The 20,231-nt window shown below is 36.9% G+C and overlaps 1 protein-coding gene across 2 annotated transcripts in view; it reads left to right on the plus strand.

Annotated features, from left to right (window-relative positions):
• LOC107041001 (tyrosine-protein phosphatase Lar) overlaps nucleotides 1–20,231 on the plus strand; it is a 295,087-nt gene that overhangs the window by 177,967 nt on the left and 96,889 nt on the right. For both annotated transcript variants that reach the window (XM_015261349.2, XM_015261350.2), the window contains exons 4-5: nucleotides 7,759–7,890; nucleotides 10,368–10,526. In XM_015261349.2, coding sequence (XP_015116835.1) covers nucleotides 7,759–7,890; nucleotides 10,368–10,526 — 291 coding nt within the window. The remainder of the gene's footprint in view (nucleotides 1–7,758; nucleotides 7,891–10,367; nucleotides 10,527–20,231) is intronic.

Below are 20,231 nucleotides of genomic sequence, written 5' to 3' on the forward strand. Positions count from 1 at the left end.
CCCTCGCAACACTCACAGGGGTCGAGGGAAGGTTTTGGAATTGTGTACAGAGAAAAGGGAAGAGAGGGACCTACGTTGACACAGATCGTACATTTCCACAGCCATTTACCATCGCCATCTTCGCCAGTCGCGGAGTAATGCGCTTTTTACTGCGTAAAATGCTGTTTTGCTACGGCACGTTTATTACATCGATACGCAGACGATGCTTCATACACCTACACGGAGTAATGACCTGGCGACGAGTTTTAATACCTGTGGAGAAGCGATATATACGCGATCAATTGCCACTCGGGCGTTTTTAGTGTCCTAATAATAATGATTAAACTGGTAGAGCATTTATTTCGCGTGGGGATTTATATGGCGTCGAGGCGAGCGTGGTAGACGAGAGATTCTCGAAATTTTATCAATTGTACTTTGAAAAAATAGAGAAACAAGAGGCTTATGGTTCTAGGAGGTATTGTGCTGAGAATATGAAACTGCACGGAGACAAAAGTCGGGGAAATTACCGAACAAGCCATTTCTAGGCCGTTTTTATCCTATATTGGAGCAAAGATGAGAGATGAATAGGGAATTTTTCTCCGTTGTTTTTTGGTTTCACTTTTGGTATAGTGATATTTGCCGTTGTTTTTTAGATGATTTTTATCCAACTTTTCTCTCCCTGCACTGATAGAACGGATTAGTTATTATTAACGGATGGATTTGGTTGAAGACGAGGGTCTGTTCGGTCTCACCAAGTGTTCATTCATTAATAGTTAAAAAATGCACATTTGAGGGGCCTTGCTTGACTCGATTTTCACCTTTCAAGTGAACCATTCGTTAACTATTAACGCATATTCACTCCGACATTCTTTAATAGGTAACGAATCTCGTTTGACATAAATGAATCAGTCTATCAGTGTGTGGTTACTCAGTTTCAGAAGAAAAATTTCTCAAAATAGCACTACCAAAAACCTACTTATTTTCACGAAGTGTTACGTAATAATTGAGTTTCAACACATAAAAACTACGCTTCGATCCATAAAATTCCCAGAACTCATGAGGGACAATTCATTTCCCTCTTTTTCGCTTCAGATTTTTTTCTAGTTTTTTCATAAAAATTCCTGAAAGACCCTTTCCCATCACTTTTACATTTTGTCATGCAATTTTTCCTGAAGTTTTTCCTCCGTCCACTAAATTTAAAATCAGCAACTGTTCCATTTCCTTAACGATCATCACAACCATAGCAATGAAGACAAAAAAAGAATTGAGATGGAAAAATATGTGTGAAAGGTCGAAAACAGAGAGTGCGAATTTAAAAAGTGAATCTGTAGATTTAGCCAGAGAGAGATTCCGAGTCGAATACATATTCAAATTGAATTATCCGCACTACCAGACATGTTGATTTGAAATCATTCGTCGACCTCGGCCAAAACTGCTTTCTACCTGTACCCAACCCCCAGTTCTCTTCATTCTATCCAACCTCCGCCTCTCTCATTCCCTCCATCAGTACCATGTGCACCCCTCCTACCTCTTCTATTCTCTTGATTCTCGTTGTCTGTGGCTTGACTTCACTGACTAATGGAAATTCTTGAATGAAAAGTTGGTCAAACACAATCGGTTTTGCATACGTATCGAAGTTCTGCAAATTCTACGTATTTCTAGTGGCCTCACTATTCCCTACCAACCGTGGTTTACACCAAATATTCTGTAGTTTATGCATAAGCTATTAGTTCCATTCTATAAACATGTCTGAGAGTATTAACACAACGTTAAGTGTTAGCGAAAGGTGCGTGAAAGCTACACCAAAAAAAGTAATAGCGCTGCAACGAAATCCGTCGTGAGCGTCGAGGAGAATCAACAAACACAGTGCGGTTTGTTAACGGCAACAAAGGTGTGTTTTGTTTAGCAGAAAACAGCCATTAGCAGTACCTCCATGTGTCTGTCATAGTGAATCGGCACGAAAAAAGTTGGAGACAAATTACCAAACACGTCAAGTACTCGTGTGGCGGAATTTATTACTACACGGAGAGGAAAATTTCCTAATATGTAGAGCATTTTTACTTGAAAGAAGTAAATTATTTTCAATGCCTTAAATCTCAGATTGTTTGCGTTTCACGGAACGCGAATAAATTCGCATTTATCAGTATCGCTCCGCGTTACATCATGAATACATATATTACATATCGAAACATTGAAAGTGCCTAAGAGAAATCATCAAACAATAAATACTTGACGATTGACGATTCTTCTACTCGATTCGAGTGAGTTCAGATGTCTGTAGAATTGAGCGGTTGAAGAAAAATTACATGTCTCAAGTAAATATGTTTCAGTAAACATGGAAAAATTTGACAGATTAGAGGCTAAAAACTATTGAATGAATTGATAGAACTAGTCTTGGTTTAAGAAATCACTTTCTTGTCATAGAAAAAACATCCTCGTCGTTTGGACAAGGACAAAGTGTCCAAAGTCTTGACGAAAGTTTATTTTTTTTAGTCCACTGTTAGAAATTTTTTGAAATTTCATGGAAAATATGATAGTAATTCCGATGAGAGTGGCATTGAATCGAATTTAGGAGAAACATGGTTATGAAATTTCAGGTTTTAGGTAGAATTCGAGGAAATTCATGAGTTTTCAGTGTGAGTGAGATGTAAATTTCACAAGTTGATTGAATTTTCAATGAAACATGAATATTCAAAAGCAGAGTGACATGAATTTTCAATTTTTCCTTGAATTTTCCTGATTTTTCTAAATTTTATTGATTTTCAGATCATTTGAACCAAAACTTAATGGAATATTTGATTTTTCTATGTCAATATTTCTTGAAATTTCAGTGGAAATTAAACACGATAAAAATTTCCAGGATTCGGCACGCAAAATTCAGACAAAAATTGTTAAAAGTGTATCCGTGTTATGGAGGAGGGATGCTATATGCTATCCCTTCACCATCTGTCTCTACATGAAACAACCAGTGAAAGTAACCTAGCCTTGTAAAGCCTTCAATTGTTATCCATAATACAACCTAATGCATCACCTAGATAGTTAGGAGGTCTATATCCCGCCGGACTTATTGGTTTCACCCATCTTATTGGTTTCAGTCTCGTCAGGTCTGATATTTATGAGGATAAAATCCGAGAATTAGCATTCACGTCGCTGTCCTTGTAAATAACCTGTCATTTGATAGCGGAGACCAATAAGTCCAGTGGTATTGTATGGACCCCCTACCTACCTAGGCGATCTGTTAGGTGGTGTATTATTGATAGCAATTCCAGTCTTTACAAGGTTAGGGTAACTTCATTGCTTGTTGTATAGACACTGATAGACTGATTCATTTATTCCAAACGAGATTCGTTAATATTCGTTAATAGTTAACGAATGGTTCACTTAAAAAGTGAAAATCGAGTCAAGCAAGGCCCCTCAAATATGCATTTGTTAACTATTAACGAATGAACATTTGGTGAGACGGAATAGACTCTGGTCTCCAACCAAATCCATTCGTTAACAATAACTCATCCTTTCTATCAGTGTAGAAACATTGAGGGTGACGGAGCATATAGCATCGCTTCTTCACGGAAAAAATTTAAGATTATTTTTTACCGTTAAACACGAAAAAAACAAGTAAAAATTGTGAGTCGGTGTACACTGTTGTAAAAAAAAATGAAATTTCATGGGCAGTTGACTATTAATTTTCAGGACAGTAACACTAAATGCGATTTAGGAGGAAAAGAATCATGAAACTTCAGGTTTCACTGAATATTCAGTAAAATTCCAGAATTTTAAGCAGCATAAATACGAGAATTCCTTAAATCCTTTGAATTTCCAATCTAATATAAATATTCAGTGCCCAATTACATTGAATTTTCAGATAAATCTGAAATTTCATTATTTTTTTCCTCCTAAATCGCATTCAGTGTCACGGTACTGAAAATGCAAGAATATATTTACCGGAATTTTCTGGTTTTCTATTCATTTTCAGGGGAAAAATGGAACTGAGATTTACAGTTCTCTTTGATTTTTCCACGAAATTCTGAATTTTCAATGACGAAATTCCTTGAAATTTCAGTGGTAATTAAATTCGATAAAAATTTCCGAAAAGTGCACCGGAAATTTCAGATACAAACTTTTAACAGTGTAATGGAAAGTGGTAGAATAAAAGTAAAATTTAATTTGACACCAACTTGACTTGAGACTTTTTAGAGATACTCGATCGAAGTTGATGAAATTTACTAGCACGGAGAAAAAAATTGGAGAACAGTTACCAACCAAGTCATACAATCGTGGAGCGGAATCCATTTCTAGGTCTTTTTCACCCTATATCGGGGTAAAAAATTCACTAAACATGAGGGTGATTTACACCGAAACTGTAAAATTTACCATCATGTTATCACCAATTACCTCATGAATGTGAATGATTGCTCAATATTGGGTAATCATTCACACATGTGGAGATATTTCTGTGATTGTGAATGATATTTTTTGTATTTTTTCTCTCGAACGAACCGTAAAATATCCTCCACAAAATGTATTTATTATTACATTACAATTTCGCTCGACAATTACCTGTCGTAGAGATAATTTTCATTCAACTTTTCCCCATAAATTAATTTCCAGATAATTTTCATTCAACTTTTCCCTTCGTGTGAAATGAATCAAGAATTTTTTTTTCGGTTCAGTCGCACTTTCTGATCGATAAACAATCCAGTGGTAGTGAATAAAGTCTCACTGATAACTTGTTACACAATTTATCCCAGTGTAATTGAAAATTGTGATCTATAATTACCATTTCAAATTAATCTCTTGGACTTGAAATTTTCGACATTATAAATATTGAATATTGGCATGTGAACAAGACCATTCATATTGAATTAATTATTTCATTTTCACCATGCTCAATGAATATAATTAGTTATCGGTTATTCTCGATTAAATTTTTTCTACTATCACAACAGAAACTAAGTTACGTACAAAAATCGATAATCTGTTTATCCGTAAGTCCAATGTTCATACCACATTCCTATAACAATTATTCGATTCCGCACATACACATGGTAGCTGAAACCCATTCCAATTAAATTAATATTTGTCGTGTGAAATGTCCAAAGCGTACATCGAGTTCAATGAAAATCGAGGGAAAAGTGGTGGGAGAGAAATCGAGTGGATGATGAGGGGGGAAAATGGTTGAATCCACTCTATATGGCTGATCGACAGCGCTGGCAAGCATACGCTAATGAATTTCGAGGGGTAAAATGCGAATAAGGTCCGTGCAATTATTTATGATCAGCCTGTGCTCAGAATCAAACCCACGGGTTCGTAATGCACGTCCGCAGAAGGGCGGGGAGAATAAAAACAGTGGGGATAAAATATGGATCCACCATTTTGCCCGGCCCTCAGAACTGCATAGTTTGCTGACACGGGATCATCATACGCTCCGAAACGTTTACAATCAATGATGCCTCACGTACACAGGGGCATTAGCATCCTACCGTTTCCTAGTTGCAGCTCGCTATGCGTTGGTGCGTCATTCAAACAATTGTGCTATTCAGCAGGGTATCGATTATGGCCACAGGAGACCTATGAGATTTCGAATAAATGAAACAGAATTATCATTGTTTTGTTTTCATTTCACATCCACATCATTGAATCATCAAAATACGAGGAGAATATCAACACCGAGGAAAACCAAAGAAAAATTGTAACGTAGAAATTCGATGAAAATGCGGTGAGGTATATCCAACCCTGTTAGAAATTTTTTGAAACTTCATGGAAAATTTGACAGTAATAATCATGAAAGTGACGTTGAATCGGATTTAGGGGAAAAATGATTATCAAATTTCAATTTCAAATTTCAGTTGGAGTGAGGTGGAAATTTCACGATTTGGTTGAGATTTCAATGGAACATGAATATTCAGAAACAAAATGACATGAATTTTCAATTTTTCCCTGAATTTTCCCGATTTTTCTGAATTTTCACGGAATAATTCAACTGAACAATCAAGTATTTTATTGATTTTCCGATAATTCGAAAAGAAAATCAATGGAATATTCAATTTTTTCATGGCGATATTTCCTGAAATTTCTGTGGAAATTAAACACGATAAAAATTTCCAAATTTGGCACGGAAAATTTAGACGAAAATTTTTAACAGCGCATCCTCCTAGTACTTTTTGACTAACAACTCATGAATATTCCTGTACGTTTATGATAAATTACGTCCCAAACCGGAATATTTATCCTTTGCCTCACATTTTTCCGTGATTTCCTCCATTGTACAGTAATTTTCCATTTTTTTCACCATGAAATTGTTTACAATTTACAATTGTTTACAATATTTCAATGCCTCAAGCGATATTCGTTCAGTTACTTCATGGAATAATTAACATTCAAGCATCGAAAGCTCCAAGGCATAAATGTTCAAGTTCTCTCGCCTTTTTTTTCATCTCTCATTTATTATTTGATTCCTTTTTTTTTCAACAAGCCAGTTTGACGTTCATTTCGTACGGTTACGTTTGTATACGCAGAGCGCTCTCGGGTCGGTTCACGGCATCGCATTCACAATCTAATTTTCACTGGCGTTTAATCTTTGTACACTCGGGCTTTCCCCCCGTTGCTTTGGCCCGGCACGCGCGTGAGCTTTTTCAAAGCACTACCCTTCATCCCCTCTATCCCCTCACCTCTTTTCTCCATCGTTACCCACCCATACACCGTCTACCAACACGGGTACATTCAATTCCCTCCCCACTCCCTCTCTCTTTCCGGCATCCGATTTCAAATGCCCTCGGCTCGGCGCAATTATTTCCGTTCTGTTTGTCGTTTGTTTCAAGCACACTCACTCGTTCGATTTTTCAAACTGCTCGCCAACCAATATCACCTCCCTGTGGCGGTCGATACATTTTCTTTTTATGATTATTTCAATATTTCTTGCTCTGTTTTGGTTAACCTCAATTGTCCTGGAACAAGTATTCATTAGAATAATTGGTTACGTTCAGGGGACAAAGACGTGACATGGGATAAACGCGAGCTACTGTTCATAATAATGAATTTTTTTCCATAACTCAATAATGAATTCGCATTAATCTCCCAGCTTATCATTATGCGGCTTTTTTATAATCTCAATTATTCCCTCAACTCGGGTCCCAACCCCTGGATGTAAAAATTATTATTCTCTTCTCTTCGTCTATTTAAAAGTTTGTGGGTGGTCATTGACGTCTCTTTAATTCAGCTATAAATTATCGAATCGGGTCACGACGCAGCAGGTGCTGCTGATGCGCTGGACGCGCGGTAAATAAATATTCTGTATTCCCACACTACCGCAAATACATCGAAGGGTGCCAGAGTGAGAGGAGATTCAGAGAGAGGAGGAATTCCCATATAATCGAAAAAGACCAAGAGCATAAGCACACTCGTGAGCCCATCTGGCCTACATTGATATAACAATAAAATGGGAAGAGACCGAGAGGATGTAACTATAATGTTGCCGTTTTCGATATGCTTTCCATTAAATTGCAAAATCCCATTCGCCAGCCTTTCTGTATAGATTTAACCCTCTCGCATTGGCCACTTCCGGTTGACTGGTTTCGCACTCATAGCGGGGTGTCATGAAAAAAATATATGTGTATGGTATTACAGAAAAATTCTATAGACTCCATATTTCATTTTCTCTCCATATTTCAATGCATATTATGCCTTCCTTTGTTCCTATCAAAATGTCATTTATTTTGATTCCAACAGTAATCTATAAAGTGATATTAAAAAATCGTTCTCGTTGATTTTTGTTGCAAACAGGTCCACCCCAAATCCTGATGAGGCCACGCTCGCAGCACGTGAAGACCGGAGGCATTGCAAGTTTCTACTGCAGTGCCCATGGTGCACCAACACCCCAAATACACTGGCGCAAGAACGGCAAGAAAATTACCTGTAAGTTTTTTCTGATATATTTTTTTCTTCATTCTAACATATACTTTTTTTTTTCCTCCTCCGTGTACTTCTACCGGAGATACTCCAAAGTGATCTTATTGTCTCCTTACTTTCGTCTGTGTTCTCATTCTCTTTCGCCCGAGTTACTACGGGACACCGAGTTTCCCTGGAGTTCATCCTCCTCGCACAACCCAACCAAAACTCTCTAGCCCTCAGTCAATCTACTCTTCACTCTGCTTTCGTCCCGCACCAGACGTTCGTACGGGCAAAAGAGAATTGGAAAGGAACTATGCTACGCTGGTTCTTTGAGATTCTCTCGAGAAGATGCTGGCTTCTCATTCTTGCCTACATATAGTTTAAAGAAAGTTTAACGTCTTTTCATCAATTGCATCACTATACTGAGATAAATATCGATATAGTATCAAAGACTCATTTCTTGCTCCAAATATCTCATCGCTGCACTGAGAGAAAAATGAACAAGTTCTCAAACAAGTCTTGTTTGGGCCAACAAAATCGGTAGTTGAAAATTGCGAAAAAAAATTTTGGTTCGAATTTCAAAGTCTCAAACATGAATAATTGCTTTGCTTTCAACAACAATGAAATATTTAGCTCAAGGAGCGGATCATTTATACTGTTACGAAAAAAATGAAATTTCATGATAGTTGAGTACTAATTTTCAGGACAGTGACACATAATACGATTTAGGGGAAAAATCGTGAAGTTTCAGGTTTCACTGGGAATTCAGTAAACTTCCAGAATTTTATGCAGCGCAAAGACAAAAATTCCTTCATTTATTTGTATTTCCAATCTAGTATGAATATTCAGTGCCAAACTACATTAAATTTTCAGTGAAATCTGAAATTTAGATATTTTTCCCCCTGAATCGCATTCAGCGTCACTGTCCTGAAAATTCAAGAATCTATTTACCGGAATTTTCTGGTTTTTCATTCATTTTCAGGGAAAAATGGAACTGAAATTAACAGTTCTTTGTGATTTTTCCACGAAATTCTGAATTTTCAATGACGAAATTCCTCGGAATTTCAGTGGTAGTTAAATTCGATAAAAATTTCCAAAAAGTGTACCGGAAATTTCAGACAAAAATTTTCAACAGTGTACAAGACGGTGCATTTGTCAAGAAATATTTTGTGCCTAAATTATAAGATAGCTGTCATATTATTATTATTATATTTAGGAATCTATTTTTTGTTTGTAATTATTGAATAGCCGAAACGACAAACTACTATCCCTCGTTTCATATAAAACGAGCTTTTGCTAAGAGCAAAATACGTACTGGAGCATCGAATAACGAAGAAGTAGTGATAGAAACTACATTTCTTGTTTACACGGAGAATAAATTTTTTTTGAAAAGACTAAATCTATTTTTGCAATAACAATTTTCAATCTCGGCGCACGCTTCGCATGTTTGGCACAAAAGATCCTTTTTTGATAATTTAAAAAAAAACGATTTTTTGGCACAAGTAAGACTTGTTTGAGAACTCTGCCGTTTTTCCTTCAGTGTGGAGGGTAAATCGCTTGGGATACGAATTCCGCATAATGATTGAGACACTGTGAAAATTTGGTGAAGTGTACATCATTTGAACATGAACGCTTGACGATAAAATTCAAATTTCTTGGCTTAAGAAATCGTTTTTTTCGTGTCAGAGGATGAGAAAATGACTCAAAATACTAAAAGCCACGATTTCGTGAATCGTAGGTCAGCGACTTCTATATTGAACGAATACAGAATTTATATAGGGGAAAGCCGTCAAAAGTTTCTAAACTATAACCGTCATTTGCTCTCAATCACAATCAGTTGCAAGGAAAACAATCATTCCTTTTCTTCTTTCAAACTTTCCTTGCATTTTCAGGAATATCGTCTCATTTCGATAAAGAATATTTTTTCTTTATTCAGTATCATGTACTTCATTAGCCCGAAGAGCACCGCTTTCTTGTCTGAAACCTACCATGAACTGGTCCAATATGTATGCCATATTCTTCAAGACATTTATTGGTGATATCACGTTGATTTTTCTTTCAGTGTACATCGTATTATTCCCTAGGTGTATTTATTAAATTATTGAAATCAATTTTTATCTTTATTTCGGCAATGCTTACAGTAAAATTTATCCATATAATTATTAAATACTTGAAACTTGAAATAATAAAGTTATAAGCTTCCAATAATAGACAAAATCATATAATCCATTTCCTTTCCTAAATTATTATAAAATTAATTGTATGATCAGCGAAAATTATTACCTAAACCGATATTACGAATTGAGACACAGTATATGAGAATGATGTAAAATATTGGATGAGAATGAAAATTGAACTAATTATCTCTATAAATGCAAGACTCCTCTTTCTCATCAGTGTCCTAGACTTGTATCCCCTCTCCTCACACTTTAATTTGGCAGTGGGAGAAAGGATTCATTACAACATATTTAAAATTTTCCCATTTTTTTTTATTTTTATAGCATCGCAGTCTCGATACCATACTAAAACGTACGCAAATGGCTCGCTACTGAGGATCGATCCAGTCAGACCTCAAAGGGATCAAACAATATGGGAATGTGTTGCTGAGAATGGAGTTGGGGATGCTGTTACCGCTGTGGCTCAACTTACTGTCCACGAACGTAAGTAATGCATGAATAACATAATGTGGCAAGAGAATCTAAAAATACCGATGAATGTTGAATACCGAAAGATTCACTTTATTCAAAGAATCTGTAATTCAATCATCACGTACAGCCATTTCAATTGTCTTCATTCGAGAAAGCGAAAAACTCCAGCGAAAATGGGAATCCGTGTCAGTGACGAATGGGCGATCCATAACCTCTGGCCAGAAACATCACAATCTCACCAGAAAGTTCACTGGAGCACTCTCCCGAACATCTCCCTCAGACACTTAATTTTTTCTCGACTCCAGCACGGATCATGTCATGCATAATTAATTGTCCACTGTCGGTTTCTTTTTGCTTCATCGTCGGATTCCAAGTTAATTCCCCCAAAAGTTTAACCTCCGCGATATTCCACAATTTACTTTTTTTTCAACTCCCCACTCTTACTCTTTATCCTGGCTGCACCCTGTCTCATCTTCTTACTCCCTAACACTTCTTCCCACACTGTCTTTCTTATACCTTGCCCATTTTTACGGTAGAACGAACAGCTTAATGGCGCCGAGTCTGGTGGCCAAACGGAAGGCAGCTTAATGGGAAAGAAGTACTGCATTCCGAGAAGCTCCCCCAAAGCTCTCTCCCACCGACGAGATCGCGTGAAATTTTGCGGAGCAGCTTAATTGGTTTCTCTTACTTTTAATTTAATTTAAGATGAGCGGAATGAGGGATCAAGATGGTGGAAGCTCAGATGCGAAACTACGAGTAAGCCACGGAAAGCCTGTAAAGTACACTTTTATATAGATAACTTTGTGCTGATTCAGCTGTATAACCCGACAAGCCTAATAATTCAACGAATCGTACCTGCAACTGGATTGAAAAGATATATTGGATCTCCATTTGTCCTGTTCCCCTAATGATAATCATACTGTTAGAGAAAAATGAAATGTCATGGACAGTTGACTACTAATTTTCAGGACAGTGACACTAAATCAGTAGAGAAGCGGTAAACCGGGTCAAGTAGATTTTGACTTTCGCCAGTTTTTGATGTATATCTCGGAATCTAAGAGAGATACCAACATTTTTCTCAAGACCTACAAAAAAAGATCATGGCAAAAAATTTTCTAAAATCTTTTTTAGATTCTGAGATATTCGTCAAAAACTGGCCAATACTCAAAATCGATTTAACCCGGTTTACTGCTTCGCTACTGAAATGCGATGTAGGGGAAAAAAATCATGAAATTTCAGGTTTTACTAAAAATTCTGTAAAATTCTGTAAAAACCGATTTCTTATGGCAAGAAATTCACACTTTATCATGAAATGTTCATGTTCAAGTCCTGACACATTATTCGCAATTCGTATGCCGAGAAATTTCTCGGGATATTTGGTTGAAGAAATTAGTTTTGTGATATTATGACGATATTTTTCTCAGTGTAGCTTCAATAGGTACAAAATCAATGCCATTCCAATATTACACAAGCAGTATTATAGCAAATAAAATTGTTGCAATCAATAATTCACGTCTGACCACAGGCAGACTCCCATCACTCGGCTATTACGGGTGACAAAGGGGGTGGGATGGGAGAAAATAGAGTATTCGAGTGGCTAGACATTAAAATCACATTCGCCCAACAAGATTAATCGATAGAGGACATTTATAACGCTGTTAAACGAGAATAGAGGTTAACGTATTATGTGACTGGCGGATCTATTGCGTCTACCGTCGTAATTGATAATAGACGACTGTGATGGTGCTTTATTCCTCGACCCACTCTGAATGTTTCACCCAATTAGTGATTTTGTTCAAACTATGGGGATGGCAATGCTGAGGAAACATTAGTTTAGCTACTGTCAAGTCTATGAACGGTGCAATGTACACTGTTGAAAATTTTCGTCCAAATTTTCCGCGCCAAATCCTGGAAATTTTTATCGCGTTTAAGGGGAGACTACAATGAGTTTTAAAAGTCGCGGGCTATTGGAGTGAGATTTCTCATGCATTGAAGATCGATTATATATGTCTAAAAACCAATAATTAGTGCATAAAAATTAATTCTTTATTGTTCGTTATTACAGAGGTTTTTTTCAAATTTTTTGAAAAATTATGTACAATAACAATTACAAATTAGTTTGTTGGAATTCGACTTCTACATCGCTAAATTTGTTTTGTTTAATATAAAAATTTGCGCTATTCATGTAAAATAGGCAGAAAAATTATCCTTAAAATATTTTAAAAATATATTCTCAATTCTTTTAGAAACATTTATTCAAAAAAGTAATTCGTAATTGTTATTGTACACATTTCTTCAAAAAATTTCTAGCTCAAAAATTGGAGGCCCTGGACTATTTTTAACATTTTAACCGTCTGCGGAGCAAACAATAAACAATTCATTTTTTTGCACTAATTATTCGTTTTTAGACATATATAATCCATCTTTAATGTATGAGAAATCTCATTTCAATAGCCCGTGACTTTTAAAATCATAGTAGTGTCCCGTTGATTACAACTGAAATTTCAGAAAATCTTGTCATTGAAAAATCAAATATTCCATTGATTTTCTGTTCGAATGATCTGAAAATCAATAAAATACTTGATTTTTCAATTCAATTATTTTGTGAAAATTTATAAAAATTAGGAAAATTCAGGAAAAAATTCAAAATTCAATCAAGTTGTCGAAATTTCCATCTCACTCTCACTGAAAACTCATGAATTTCCTTAAATGCTACCAAAAACTTGAAATTTCACAACCATTTTCCCCCTAAATCCGATTCGATGTCACTCATGAGAATTACCATCATATTTTTCATGACATTTCAAAAAAAATTTAACAGTGTATTCCCGCTAGGTATGCGAAAAATGGAAATAAACGACAACAATGCCAAGACGGGGGAAATAAAACTTTGAATACACACGTGAAATGTCATTTCCGCACTCAGTGAAACTTTAAGCGCTACATTTTTATCTTTATAGCATCACAGTAGATACCTTCCACAACATATATTTCATGCAATATGTGTGATTACGGGGTTTTCTCAGATGGTAACACGCTTTTGAGTGAGTGAGCAAAAAGCGGTGCAAAGAATTGTTCTCCGACTATTACGGAAAACCACTGAAAGTATGTTCCACGAAATAGCACTGTGCGTGCTCATACTGACGTGACGGTAAAAATCTGAAAACCATTACAGTGGAGTAAGATTTGAAACGTCGGACATTGGAGCAGATGGAGGGAGGACAAGAAAAATCCCCAGAGTGGTGAAAAAAGAAGAATTTTAGAAATATTCTCACGATCCAGTTATTCGTGATATCGTTTCACACTCGTTATCGTGACAACTTTATTGTCAACCATTTCACTTAACTTTTAAAACTTGTGGATTTGGTACAGTAAGAAAGTGAAATTGCTCCAAAACTACCTGGAGAATAGTTTCGTTTATAACGAGATTATCTGTTGATTTATGATCTTGAAAGTGTATACTTGGATTTTTCCACAGCTCGGAAAATTTGCTGAGAGTGGGACTGGAATTATTCGAAATGCTATTCTTCACGTATTTCAGACAGATTTTACTCCAGTTCGCGCAATTGAGAGTGCTTTTATGATATTGATTTCCCACCACGGAGCTTATTTCAGATTTACTATAGCCGAAACGAGTTTTACTACAGTTTGAAAGGTTCGGTTAAGTGTAATTTCAAGAATAAATTTACGTTTAGCAAAATGTATCAAGGATTGTGAAATATCTTCGGAAACTAATTAACCCTTCAAGTACGGCGTCCATGGCACATATGGACCCAAGAGCTTATGCTATCAACCCTTTCCGTGGTTAGTAAAAATTAATTATCTTTAGTACTATTGTAGATATGGCAATTCTAAAACTTTTCCCATGAAATGGATAAAATTATCAACACACTGCGACTCGATTTAGTTTTTTTTAGCTATTTTTAATATTTTTCTTCAACACATAAACATTGCGGAACTGAATTCGATGTCAGATGCATATTTAAATCTCTCGTTTATCGAGATAATTTTTATTTAAAATTCTGAGATTTTTACCGAACATACTCCATACATTCCTGTGTCGAATGGCGCAAACGAAATTTCGATTCAATGAATTACTCATTTGTTATTAACAAATTTCTTCGTGTCTTAAAAATTCCTGAAAAATCTATGTAAAGGAATATTGTAATAGAACAACTTTTTGAAAGCTTAAGATTGTCATTAAATTTTTGTTCATAGACTGAGAGAATGTTTGATTTATTTCAGACAATGTTCGTTAACTATTAACGAATAGTAGAGGTGAATATAACGAAATAAACATTCTTTAAGGTTACCCACGTACTTTGGCTATTTATTCTGCAGTGAAATGCTGTTCTACTTTTGCAGTCGTCAGTAACATCAGAGCTTTTATTTGAGTCCCATTTGCCCCCAAGTTTCCGGACATTTTGCAACGATTTTATTATTTAAACTTTGCAGATTTCAATTTGAATCTCGATATTCATCTGTTCGAAAGCAGTTTAAAAATTTGAAAAAGATTAGGAAGTTTATGCATTTTCTATACATAATTTATAAACAATCAATTTTCCGCAATAAAAATCATTTGTTCCGAATCTTAACAAATTTATTCACGTTCAGAATTTTACCAGAAATCAATTTCATGCCTAACAAAGAAGGTTTCTGAAAGTTTAAACAATTTCAATTATTTATTTATACACAACGAATTTTTTAAAAAGGGATAATTCTGTGCAAAATGTAATTTTAATGACGCCGAATATTCATGTTTTTTTTTCAAATTTTTGTCAACGCAATTTACGTGACAAATTTGCTGATCGAAAATGGTTGAATCTATAGTGTGGTCTGTACCAAACTGTAAAAGATACTTGGATATCCTCAATAGTTAACGAACGGTCCATTTGAAAGGTGAACGTCGAGTCAAATAAGGCTGCTCAAATCTGCATTTGTGAACTATTAACGAATGAACATTTGGTGAGAACGAATAGACCCTAACCCTCCAACCAAATCCAATCGTCAATAATAACTACTCCTTTCCATCAGTGTAATTTTTTAATGATCAATATAGAAGTGGTTGCGTCTCGAACAGCAAATTCGAGTTGACGGCAGGTGTCACTCAATATATAAATAATTCTTGTTCTCCAATACTTGAACATACATCCATGGACTCAGTCGTGTCATTCCCATCTCAATTAGACTCCAAGCACCAAAGTGCAATCTCAATTATTCAAATGCCGTTAGATTCACAATTAGCCGATCCATCAATACTACCATTTGATTTATCTCATCTTGAATACACGCCAGCTAATTTCAATGACCTCTGAAAATGTTCTACTTTAAAATAATATCACGAGGAATGGGATAATTAATTAACATAACACACTACAATAAAGATTGATTAGAATCACATTTGTCATGTTTCGTCATTCATCAGTCGAGCATCATGTATTATTTTCTCTCTGACTCTCCACGACATTGTAAATTAATGAGCTTTCTCTTTCTCTCGCTATCTCTTCCATGGGGTAATTACATTTTCGCTAGCGAATGGACAATTCAGTAGTCAAACGTAAATTGAAGCTCACAGGGTTGTAGGCTCGATTCCTCTGTTCCCCCCCCTGGTTTTCACCCTATTCTGCACTATTCTCATCGCGCTATCATTCACCCCTTCTATCTGTATCGCCGATTTCGGGTCCGGATGTAATCTGCCCAGCAATGCCGGGGAAATTGAAACGGTTTTAATTAATTCAGGAGACACCAGTGTCCTAATTACCCTGCATGTTAATTACCTTTAGTTATCATGTGTTCACGTTCCTTCAATCATTTTTTCCACCATTTTCTTTCACTCGTCCTCAGCCTATACATTACAATTATTCCTGTCACTCACGCTCTACATGGAGAGAATATAAAATTAAGTATTACTGTGCAAACGTAGTAATGGAGAACGATACCGAAAGCCTTTAAAATTTGATTTATTTTAACCGAATTGTTCTCCGTGTCCATTTAAATTTGCCTTTAATGCTACCACTTTCTACTATACCGACTCTCAATTTTTATAATGTTCAACAGTCAATTTTCGAATGCGGCGGGTATGGTCCTACATCCAGTTTTCGCATATTTAAAATTGCCATGTTCCCACAGGAAAAAATAATTTAAGTGGAGACCGCAGTGAAATTTGAAAGTCTGGGTATTATATAGACGCTTGTAAAAGTTTATGATATATGTTGTAAATGAAAAAAAGTGGGAAAAAATCGAACTCCGAGATTCTCGGAAGGTTCTAGAGGGTTAAAACGGGTCAAAATAGGTCAAAATCTACAAACACGGTCAAGTGACTCAATTTTCAACTGCACTGAGAGAAAAATCTGAAGTTCGATTTACAATAAGAAAATAGTTGAGGCATTTTAGTGAACGATCCGATTTCTTTTTGTATGCGGCACATAACATTATAGTAACTTCACAAGCGTAATTTTTGCAAATCAAAATGCAGTTAAACTAACCAAAGTTCAAAAGTAACCACGACAAATCTATTGTGAGTAGAACTATAAAATAGTTGCAATGACTACATTCCATTGTAGTAATTCCTTCTCCGGCCATAGTTACCGTAACCCATGAAAAATTGTTGAGGACTTTTTGACTATAATTCGATGGTGATGGAATATAGTCAGAAGAATTATATTTTTCTCTCAGTGTGATTGAGCTGAAATTTGGCTTATACATAGTTGAAATATGCACATAAAAAAAACAAAGACAGATTTTAAGAATATTGATTTTTTATATGTATTTATATTTTTTTCTCCCCAGTCGTATTGCCCCCAATTTATTATAACATGCTCGAAAGTCAAGTCCGTACTATCTTACGAGGAGACCGAGGTGAAATGTGAATTTGTAATTCATTGAGATAATATGTACTTGGATCTCGTCCGTATTATAACAAATTAGGGCATATCACTGAGGAGATAAAAATATAAATACATATCACAAATCAATATCTTTAAAATCCGCCTCTATTTTCTTTTGTGCAGATATCACCTGTGCGCAACTCAAATTTCAGTTCAATCGGTCGAAAATTGAGGCATCACGACGTTTTTGTAGATTTTGATCCTCTCCGACCCTTTAGAGCCTTTCGAAAATCTTTCCCACTTTTTCTTGCAACTACAACCCATTATAAACTTTTATAACCGTCTCTATAATCCCCAGAGACTTTAAAATTTCGCCGCGGTCGCCTCTCTATATTTTTTCCGTGTATTTACTCCCTAGTCGAGAAAAACTGGAATTTTGAAGAATAGGTACGTGTATAATGCTGACATCGTCCAGCTCACAGTTTTATACTGGTTGGTTATATACTCCTGGTAATCCGTAAACCAACTAATTTCAAATATGGAATGGCCTTAATGGTCGCTCGTAACCCTACTTCGGACGCTTCCACTTATTGCTGTAGACTAGAATATCTTATACGCCGTGAGAGGCAGTTAAGAGCCTCAGCGCTTTGCCCAACCCCCTGCCGACCTACAACCGGTGAGTTGGCAATTGTAACCCCCCTCGTCTACTCTTTAACGACTAGAGACAATGTTCTGGGGTTTACCCAAATGACGCCGAGTAATCACACCTCCGTGTAAAATATTAATATACGTATCAGATTATTCACAAAAGTGGGGCATTAATCTTCTTGATATTCGCTGAATGTAAATATGAAAATCAATAAGTGAGGAGTGCACGTGGAGCGCAGTGAATATAAAATTTTTCAATAGTATTGTTATCTTTGCGATAATGAATGGAGCGTAGTTAATTAATCTACCCGTTCTGACAGTTTGGAAAGACGGACGAATCCCATCACTCATCTCTCATCATCGTATCTATTATTATGATCTCTCTGCCACCCTTTTTTTTGTTTGGAAACACCCCGTTGCAATTCATCTGCAATGGATCGCGTACTGCATTCATACCGGGGACAAGGGCGAGATGGAGACGGACATGGTGAAAAGACCGCGTGACGTGGAAACTCGAATGAATGCCGAGGGTGAGAACTCATATCGAGCTTAGTGCAGTATGTACATATAACGGAGAATTATAAGATGTGACAAAAAAAGAAGAGGAGTAACGGAAAATGGGTGAAAAAATACAAGAAACCTGGGGAATATTTGGATGTTGAGAAGTAGGAAGTGAGAGAGATTTTTCTCTCGGTGGACCTCGACGAAGTGTTAACGGTGGTGGTATTGTGACGCGAAAGCAAATTGTGAATAGTGCGAGACAATATTTACCCTGGGTATGGGGATAGAAGAGGATTTTTGTATCAAGCTTCCAACTCTTTTGTTTTATATACCTGTATATGCGATTTTCCTTTGCCCCCCCCCCCCAGTGCCACCAGCCACCCCAAGAGTGTCGAGTCTTACTCGGGTCCGTGCGCTTTTTCTCTCCTTTTTTTTTCCTCCCGAGACGCCAGCTGTTTGTTTATCCTCTTTGTACTTGCCCCTTTTCCTTAATCCACCCCGCTCCGGCCCCAGCCACCGCCTACGATACGTCTTTTTCACGTATTACGAAAAACCCAGTACTCGGGAAACCATCAGCCAGCCGTGCGCGGGAAATTGAAGGTAACCCTTCACCGCCAGATCGAATAACGAGTCTTTTCCTTCCACTCTCTTCTTTATCTATATACCGACTCGAAAATAGGAGGAAAAAAAGGGAATCGAGCAAGTAAAGCGGAGAGAAAAAGAAAAAGATAAATTAACGAACCCCCGGGAAGAACTCAGTTTGAAAATTTTTTGTCGTTCTTTAACTTTGAGTTGAGGAAGGGAGGAGAATGATGGAAGGAGGGGGAAAAAATACACGTAGTTGTATCACTTGTGACCGAGAAGGAGAGGGGTGGGGCGATTAAAGACTGATCCGGGATGAAAAAGCGAGACGAAAAGTTTCGTGGAAGCGCGAGAGCTGGCAGTAGCCGGTGTCCCTTGTGAGTTTCGAAGGGGCTCAGAGATTTCTGAGTTAGGAAAAGAAACGGGGAAGTGAGGACGAAAGAAAGTAAAATGAAAAAGGAGGAGAGCACGGAGAGGTTGCAAAAAAAAGAGAGAGAAGTTGGAGGGATGGAGAAGTGCAATGTGCGGTGGGACTGGTAAGTTTCGAGGCGGCTACCTCCTGGGCGTCAACTTTGCTTAGGGTCCCTTGCTGGTGAATGGACCGCTGTGTGCGTCCAAGAGAGAACGAGTGATAATGAGTGAGAGAGAATGAGTGAACCCAGGAATGGGGATGAATCCGTTGGGATACAAAGAGTGAAAAGTATATGCGCGGTTGCATCCGCCGGGGAATTTAATTTGCTTGGAAATGCGTCGAGCTTAATTAGCAATTAATTGGAACATTAATTAGCCGTGAATTTTCGGTTAGCCAAGGGAATATGGATGGAGTGATGGAATGGTCTTCGTAGTTGCACGGATTTTTCTTCACCACTCGTATCCTTCTCTTTTATTCATCATTTCAGTTTCACGCGTTATCACACTGTGATAAGAACCAAGACCGAAGACCCCACTAACCAAAACTATTTCAGCAATCTAACTTTTACGTCCGCCGTGAGGACTTGCAAGCCGTTATATCTGAGAGCGAGGACAAGAAGAGGGACATGTCGAGACTCGGGTGAGGGTGATAAAGTATTCTCGGGCTTAAGTCCTCGTGCAAACAGTCGTCGCTTTTTCTTTTCAATTCTCATGTCGTCTCATCTTTTCTATTCATCTCCCCCCCCCC

This window comes from Diachasma alloeum, unplaced genomic scaffold, assembly GCF_001412515.2.
Source record: "Diachasma alloeum isolate Michigan unplaced genomic scaffold, Dall2.0 Dall_scaffold_00353, whole genome shotgun sequence".
Taxonomy (NCBI): domain Eukaryota; kingdom Metazoa; phylum Arthropoda; class Insecta; order Hymenoptera; family Braconidae; genus Diachasma; species Diachasma alloeum.